At 32.7% G+C, this 9491-nt stretch overlaps 1 protein-coding gene across 1 annotated transcript; it reads left to right on the top strand.

Annotated features, from left to right (window-relative positions):
* The first annotated feature begins 7367 nt into the window (after positions 1-7367).
* Positions 7368-8507, top strand: LOC128246381 (G-protein coupled receptor dmsr-1-like). Its single transcript, XM_052964564.1, has one exon. The coding sequence runs from the start codon at positions 7368-7370 to the stop codon at positions 8505-8507; it is 1140 nt and encodes a 379-aa protein (XP_052820524.1).
* Positions 8508-9491: the final 984 nt, after the last annotated feature.

Below are 9491 nucleotides of genomic sequence, written 5' to 3' on the forward strand. Positions count from 1 at the left end.
TTTCTGACAATATTGTCAATATTGTCAAACATTCTATTTTATCTAGAAGTCGGAGGCAAAATTACCTATTTATATTTCAAAGTGATATAAACCTTCAAAGCAAATAAATAGGATCCTGATGAAACAACTACAGATGCTGTCTCGACGGGGTCCAAACTACAATTAAGACATGTTATAACTAAATCCATACATTTTGAAATTTTAAATTCATTCAGCCCTAGTGTCAAAGATAAGCGTGGAATCATACCGATTCGACCCAATAGCTTAATGCATTTTATATATTATATATAACATATTGGGTCTAAAGCCCCAGTAAAATGATGGGTCTGACCCAAGAAGTTGGTGACACTAAAAAGGTACCTATGTCTCAAGATTTTCTGATGTATATTGATATACATAGCATTCCAACAGTCAATCTATACTGTATATAGGACAGTGACGCCTGTATCACTATTATATCTAGTAGGTCCCAATAAATATGGATAGGATTATAGTCCCAATAAGTTGGCGAGTTTAAGTATATATATATATATATATATATATATATATATATATATATATATATATATATATATAGTATTTATGCCCTGTGCTGTTTGTAGAGTTGTGTGCTGTTCTTTATTTCTTGTTTGTGACTTTGTGTTCTATGTCTTTGGCGTTTGCCCATTGCCACTAAACCGGGTTTATGTTTAAACTTTTTGCTACTAAGCATGTTTCTGTAGCTTTTTGCATATATATCGCTACTGTATGAATATACATGTAGTTATTTCAGTAAAATATTGTTTCCATCTACAATTGTAAATTCGGGATTCAAATCAGGGACGCAAAGTTATGCAGCGAGTGCACGAACCTTTTATTAAATCATTTGTTGTTTTGATGTACAGTGCATCAACTATTTTTACGTGTTTGTTAGAGTATGGCATTCTTGAATGATTCTTAAGAGCACAACTTCAAGTTCATACGAATTATGAATTAAACAGGACAAATGCATTTTAAATTCTTCCAGCATCTGAGTAAATGGGATTCTGCTCTATTAACATAAAAAGAAATATGAATGGTATAAAAATGACTAGACTGTGCATACATGTTTTGCTAAAACGGTGAGTACGTGAAACGATATTAAAGTTTTGATTTGCTTGTTGTACTACTCGCCGTACAATGAAAACTCATTACTTTGCAAGTTATTATCTAATCCTATATACTAGCTGGTGAAATAAATATATTTTGGCTACTGTCTGACGCTCATGACACAAAAGTATTCATGTTCTTTTTTAAAATGTACCCCTGCAATATATCCACTTTTAACAGCAACAGCGATACAATTGATGTTAACATTTTGTTAACGTCGCCGTGTGTTTCCATTGCAGTAAAATTGGAGCACATCTGAACGAGTTTTCAACTAATCTTTGTCTATGAAATCTCCCTGCCTCTGTATGAATACTCTTTGCCAAAACACAGATAGAAAATAAAATAAGGAAGTATATTTACTCACTGTTTAGTTGTTTATAGATGTATTAATTATTTCATTCGATTCCACCTGACACATTTCGCCAACATTAAATGTACTTCCTTGCTGGACATAAATAAATATAATAGCAAAAATATGTTAAGCTTTTACGTTAGATACATTCAATGCAGCAGAAGTGTTATTTATATCAACCATACATACAAATAGTAGTCCGTTACTCAACATAGCGCAAAAGTAGATATATGCTTATTTTTGAAAACAATTAACACGCGACTTCATGTTCCAGCACACTTGTTAGGTTTACTTTCATGTAAAAGCTCTTTGTGATCATAAATTAACTTCGTAACATCAACATAACTTGTATATTGAGATGGAAGCCGTGTTTGTATAAGTACCAGCTGACAAACCTTGTGTCTGACTTTTATCGGTTTAATTATTACAATCTTGTATACGGAAGCATGGTCATAGCTTACGATGAAGAGGATGAAAATAGGATATACTTAGAAGTCAAACAAGTATCACCAGAAATGAACAAGGATTTTCCATTTGTGTTATTTATTAATATGCTAGAAAGAGTGCTGTCCAGTAGACAATAAATAGAACATAAACATTTACAGATTATTATGTTGCGACGCCCCATTGACAAAATAAATGAATATCTCATCTAGTATTAGTACTATTCTTTAAACATATTTTATATCTAGTTCTAAATGATAACGTGTGTTTCTGGAAACCGTATGATAACATCATGTCTGTTTTTATATAAATGGACTTTTTCACGACTAAACCTCGTCCCTGGTGTAAGACCGATAGACTACTTCGTAGACTTAATACATTTCTTTTTTCATCGGTGTTTTGTTTTATTTATATCATAAATGTATGTTGGATTAAGTGTACTGGTTTCTGATGCAAAAATAGGTATTTATTATTTCATGATGTTTCGTTTTTTTCGACGAAATAGCATAGTTGTATGAAACCCAATACTACCCTGTAGGAAAAGCCGTTATAGTGCTAGGCAGCAAAGCTCAGCCGTATAAAAGCCAATACTCTAGCGGGTTAGATGGATGTATGCTCGCGGATATCGGAACGTCTTGCATAACTGATCGGCATTGGTGCACAAGTGACAACCATTTATTTCGCGGATGGAATGGATACTAGGAGAGAAAAATAAATGGTATTGTGTTATTTTTTCCCCAAAACGAATGATTGATTACCTTAAACATTGATTACTGCGAGGACTTCGAAGAAAATGGGCTTTGAGACATGGAGTTGTCTTTTGTGTTTGTATGTGCTTTTGTATCTGAGAACTATTTAAATAAATGTCTTGTTCATAACCATTGGAATTACAACAACACCTGTATTTTTGTAATGGAAGGAAATTGGATAAATGAGATATATGATTCATTAAAGTGATGTTGAGGGAGGTACTCGTGCCAGAAACAAAACTAATACAGTTTGTGTTCGTCTAAGTAACACAAATATTTTTACAGCATATTCGAAAGACTACACAATTATTTATTAGATAGGACATATGTGACGCGAGTGTTTAACCAGTAGGATTAAATATATAAATATTATATTGTCTATGTGAACAGTATATTCAATATATTTTAATAACTACAGTTAATTGCATGACAGTCGCTTAAATGAGCCAGTTACACACACACTATTCAACATTCAATTTGTAACATGTGTTTATTAATTTTGCGGCACTGGTTCATGTACACTTTTATTTTATATACTTTTGGAGAAAAAAGCTTAAATATAGTGTATGTGTATTAGTTTACATTGGTTTGGTAACAGATAAATAATGCATTTTAATAGATACTTGGCCACAAAGTTTCCCAGTTTAAAAAGAGCTAAAATATCGCTTATACTTTTTTTCTGTGCACAAATAATATTCCTTTTTGGGTTTCTGTAGTTTTTCATATAAATTTTGATTATAAAATGTCAAATGGGGTATCATAATGATGCATTAGAATACAAGTTTTTTACAAGTTTTTATTGGCAAATCGGCATCTTGCCTTTGGCCATTTACACATTGCATAAATATCGATATGGCCAAGACACAAACGTACATGAACAAATATTACAAATATAATATAAAATTCATATGAAAATGTATATATATTGACAGTTGAAATAATCAATATACTAAGTAATTAACGAATTACAAACTATATCATGATTAATTATTGTCATTTCTGTCATTTTCATAATAACTATAATTATAATCAATATTTTTGACATTACTATTATTATTATTTAAGTAAAATTAAGAAGCAGCCAAAAGTTGAAGTTTGTCCTCTCGAAAGTTCATTGCATCGGAAATAAATCTAGCAACATTGTTAATAACCTTAACATTTTGACAGGATAATAAATTCTTAAATTTAAGTAAGCTAGGCCAGTGTGATTTTATTCCATGTTTTCTTCGTATATCACTATAAGCGGAACAACATAGTAGAAAGTGAAATTCTGACTCAACAGTATTCTGTGCACATAATTTACATTTACGTTCTGCCCTAATAACATTATTAAATCTACCCCTTTCAATTTCCAAATTATGTGAAGATAATCGAAATTGTGACAACTTTTGTCTAGATTTAGTATTATAAACACAATCTAAGTATTTTTCGTATTTAAATTCGCATTTAAATGTTTTATAGTATTCCATTTTGGGTTGATTAGACAATATATCACTCCATTGTTGTACGTATTGATCTCTCAGTCTTTGCACCAAATTTGGTATATAATTGATATCAGCATTAAATTCAAAGAAAATATTACCATGACCGAGATTATCTAACACCCGTTTGACTGATAAACACCATAGGTTTATATTTGAGTTATTAGCGATATTTCTATTTAAACCATAATATAAATTACATTGTTCAGTAAAAACGTTAAACATAAGTGAATCTGGGTTATTCATAACCTTAGCCCAGTAGCTTAAAGCTCTTTGTTTGCATGTGATAGACAATGGGAATCTACCCAACTCACCAAACACAGCTGCATTTGAAGGAATAAAGGAATGTTTTGCATTATCGTTTATTATGCGCCTTTTAACATTTAGCAAGTACTCTATTTTTGATAAAATCTTAGACATGTGTAACTATATGGAAATTGAAAAGAGACCATTTAAAACTTCGAGTGTAAACTGTTTCAGATGTTTATTTTGTTAAACTGTTTGGTAATGATTTGTTTAGTTTAAAAATACTTTTGCTGCAATGGTATTCATTTGCTAGGAAAACCCTAGACTAGGATGGTATTCACGTTTAGTACAAAGAACGTTTTAACCGAAATCATAAATTGCTCACAAAGAGACCATACTTTGTTATTATATAAAAACAGATATTAATATGACTGAGTTATAGGTTGTACAGTTGTAGACCAAGACACTAAATAGCTTTAACTTAAACAAACATGGCTCTTTAGTTATTCGTCTGTTCGAACAGAAACATGATTTTCGACGCTTTTGAAATGTTATAGTTTTCTTCTAATAAGATTATCAGGTTCATTGAAAAATAATCGGTCAATTTATCATTTATTAATACTATAAAACGATATCTAAGTCAATAATCCAACTTTTATGACATATCGGTCATCATAGTAATACAAATGCACTTATATTATGAAGAAGCAATAATCTTCAAGCTTTTATTGGGAAAATTGCAGAGAAATAAACAATAATGCCAAAAAGTAGGACTGTAATCGCGGATATTAAACAACTATTAACGAATAGGTGTTGATTTTAGTGATGAAATATATGGCAGACTTTTTTATTTCTGCAATGCAAATTATAGAGACAAGCCCGGAAGTTGAACAACAGAACTTAAAAACGCTGTTAAGAGGCAAACGTTATGGCCACAAAAAGACATTGGACGGGAAACACAAACAAGTACGAACACCACAAACATACCACACCTGAGCTCTCTGGAACACGAGTGCACATGTGCTTAACTGGTTTGTGTTCGCATTAACCTCCTACTTATTCCACCATTACTACCCTTTATATGTCGAGCATCAAGTGAGGGATTCATTGGTACCAATTAGTGTTTGAGTAATGTTGGTATGACGTAGTCGGGGTTTGGACCCGAGACCTCCCACACCCGAAGAGAACGCTGCCATGTTTGTTTTCATTAACAAAATTAGCGCTTTTTAATCGTTCACGTTCATTGTCATCATATAAATGGTTTATTTAACACTTAGACTGATTATGCATAATTTCGCCGAAAGCATCAGTAACGTTATTTAACTTAAGACTTGTATTTATCTCTTTGATTTTTTTGTGTATGTTTATAAACATAACAACACATATACCATTTAAACAAATAAACAAAATGAGACCATGTACATCTAAATAATCATTCTTTCAAATTAATGAGTCATTTGCATGGTATAGGTAAGTAAAACAATTATTCCCTATATTTCTTCGCCATTAAAGTATGTAATTATCTCCCGAGAACATACTCAACTATTTATAAGATGATGTGTTCTTTCCGATGATATATTTATAAGAAAAAACAAACAATGAAATAATGGCGTTAACATGCGTAAGGAATTTCAGGTCGAACCTGAGACTAAGTTTTGGGAAATATTTATGGATTAGTACTCGTGTTTGCCATCCAAGTGAACTCCTTTTGCCACCGACCGGTCACAAATGGTACTTCAAACATTGTCTGATAAGAGAACGTTATGTCAAATTATTCTTTGTTTCGTAATATGTGTATCCCGTAGCGTGTCACTCTCCCATTCGTCCTTTTATCTATTAGTTATGTTATTTAATTTATGAGCGAACACCAACAGCTGTAGGTAAATACTCTTATTTAATTTATGAGCGAACACCAACAGCTGTAGGTAAATACTCCTATGAAAATATGTCTTAGTGAGTTCTTAAGTGACACTTTTATGAAGTTAAATCATTGGTACAAGCATTGTACTTTTTCGATGTCATAAACGTGAACGAGTCCCTTTAATATTCCACAAATGGTTTATCAGCAGTTGTTACTATTAATGAACATGATTTAGATGGCATTTTTCTTAATCGAGTACAATACTTGTATTTTAATTCCATGAACGTAATTCTACTGTGTTTTTTCTCTTTTCAGGTGCATCAAATGTAGGAATGTTAATTGAAAAACAAATGTACCCATAAAAGTTGGCAGAAGCGATCTTAGCTCGATATCAAAACATCTGTCATGTCATCTTTTGTCATTAACATCTGCGGTTAGTGCAGGAATCGTATAACTAAATCTTTTGACGCATCCTATTCGCTGTTGTGATAAAAACGAAACTAGTGAGTTCCAGAAGTTGTTTGAATTGTTGTTTTCAAAGAAGAAGGAAACATAAGCGCCGGTGGGGATAAAACAAAAGAATAAGACGTTGTATTTAAAACATTAGCCATACGATATCCATGCATATTTGTTATAACTTACTTTTATCAAAATATATGAAACCAACCGACGGCCTAAAACCTTATCACTGCCAAGTTGCCTACATGTGTTTTGCCGTGATATTAGATGACGCCACTACTGTAATTGACATCGGGTAGACATTGACGGCATAAGCGTAGTGAGAAACTAGTTGCTAATTTATACTTAAACGAATGTAGAAGCGTTTCTTACAAAACATTGTGCAGAAGGACCTTTTTCAAAATGGCACGAATAGTGTGTTTATCCGAAGAAAATATATTGTTGCCGTCTTATACATAGTTGTGATGTATCTAACATGAAATGTGCATTGGTCACACTTTTAAGCATTTTATACAATGAATAGATGGGGAATGTTTTGATAATGTTGAATGTAAATGTACTTCAAATTGAAATACACTCAGTTGACCGCAACAATTTAATGATGTCTCGGCTTTTATACGAATTGTATAATATCGTATGCTGATACGATGAACACAACAACAGCTGTAGCCACCACCTCGGGCCCTCCGATGATCGTGTACCATACAGAAACTCTGAATGCATTTAGCAGATGGTATAGCACCATTCATGGCTATATAAGCATTTTAATTTGTGTGTTTGGTATTCCAATGAACATCATAAACATAATAGTGCTAACTAGAAAGAAATTACAGACGCCCATCAATAGTGTGTTAACTTGGTTGGCAGTTGCCGATATGGCAACAATGATGTCATACGTTCCGTTCGCCTTTCATTTCTATATCAGCTACTCAGCAAACAGTATATCAGCGGAGAAAAACACGTGGGGATGGATGCACTTCCTGCTCGTGTATCTGAATTTCTCCTCTACTGCTCACACAATTTCAATATGGCTATGTGTAGCCCTTGCAATTTTCCGTCATAGTCATATACATTCACCGGCCAAAGGAAATCTAACAAGAATGCGACGCATAATTCGTGCACGAGTGGTTGTAGGAATTATATTCATTGCGTCCATTATTCTGATGATTCCAAACTATCTTAGTCATTCACTTGACGAGTGGCCATGGAAGGACAATACTACAATATATGTCTTTGAAAACTGGAATTTGGGTTCCGGAAACGTGAAGCCTATGATTCTTGTCAGTTTGATTGTATATAGCTGTCTGGCTAAGCTTGTTCCATGTGTTTTAATTATAATCTACGGGGCATTGTTGCTTATTACATTGAATAACACAAGATTAAAAAGCAAAAAGCGGATGTCAGGGAACGGTTCAGTTAACCAGCCTTCTCGACGAAATCGTGATATGTCGAGGACTACAATCATGTTGCTGATAGTCATTGTTCTATTCCTGATCACGGAGCTGCCACAGGGCGTTCTAATTATGTGTTGTATATTTCTAAGAGATTTCTTCGAGGAAGTTTATATTCCGCTTGGCGATTCCATGGATATTATTGCTTTAGTTAACAGTAGTGTAAACTTTGTACTCTATTGCTCTATGAGTCATGAGTTTAGACGGACATTTATTCATCTGTTTTGGAAATGTGGGCAAAAACGTAGACCGCAAAGGTCACTTGTGTCTTCCCACTACAACAATGATAAGCTTCATGCATCACTGACCGAATTCTCGCCGCTCAACAACGAATGATGAGGACAATGTGTCTTAACATACTGTTATGACTTTAGACTACTCGGTGATAAAGTACACACGACTGGTACTGGCACAACGCCGCATAACTGGCTATTCAACTAGGATTTTCTACCGCATATTTATCGCTAATATCACATAGTTACATACATTTTATTCTTAATTAGGAAAATATGTATATATGTATTCATTTAGGATTTATCTAACATACATACCATATAGTATTAAGATAAATGTACGGAAATATTATTTTTAATTTTAGCATGCTAATTATAGTAATCATAAAAATGGCCAATTCATATATATTAAATAATTTTGGTTTTCTTACATTTGTCATCATTAATGTTGACCTGATTGTGGTCTTAACAATGAATCGATGAATCAATGTATAAGATTTAAATAGTTTGGTTTGCACTAAGTAGTATTTACATAATTTTTTGCAAGACTTGTGATGAAGAAAGTTTGTGATGTATGGGTACTTTAATTGTTTAAATATAATTGAAACTATATAAACAGTTTATTTAAAGTTCTAAAACAGCGATATATATGTGAAACACATTAAAATTCCGGAACAGATATCTAAAAATGTTTACTACCAAACTTTTGTAACTAAATTGGATGAGTTTAATGTTCGCGCAGGATTAGCTTTAATATCTGATGAAATAAATCAGTATGGTCGTTTCAAAAAAAAAAATTGTTGACGAATTTCGTTTTGAAAGCGATAGAACATAATTTACATTTAAAAGTGCATTGTTTATGTTATGTTTTTAAGGACGTATTTCCATTTTCTGTGGAAAGACTAAACTACGAATGCACAGGCGCAATTTTGCACTCGCTTCTTTGGGATTACGAAAATGTGTATTCATTCAGCACAAGCACATAGCAAAGAGCAATGGATTCTGGAAATATAATTATCAAGCACGGTTAAACAATATAATCTTATGCATCTGATGATCAATTACTAAAGAAAGGTTATCGAACAAG

The sequence above is a fragment of the Mya arenaria genome, chromosome 9, assembly GCF_026914265.1.
Source record: "Mya arenaria isolate MELC-2E11 chromosome 9, ASM2691426v1".
Lineage (NCBI taxonomy): Eukaryota > Metazoa > Mollusca > Bivalvia > Myida > Myidae > Mya > Mya arenaria.

Coding starts and splice junctions, on each gene's coding strand:
- LOC128246381 (XM_052964564.1), top strand. CDS start 7,368: ATGAACACAACAACAGCTGTAGCCACCACCTCGGGCCCTCCGATGATC.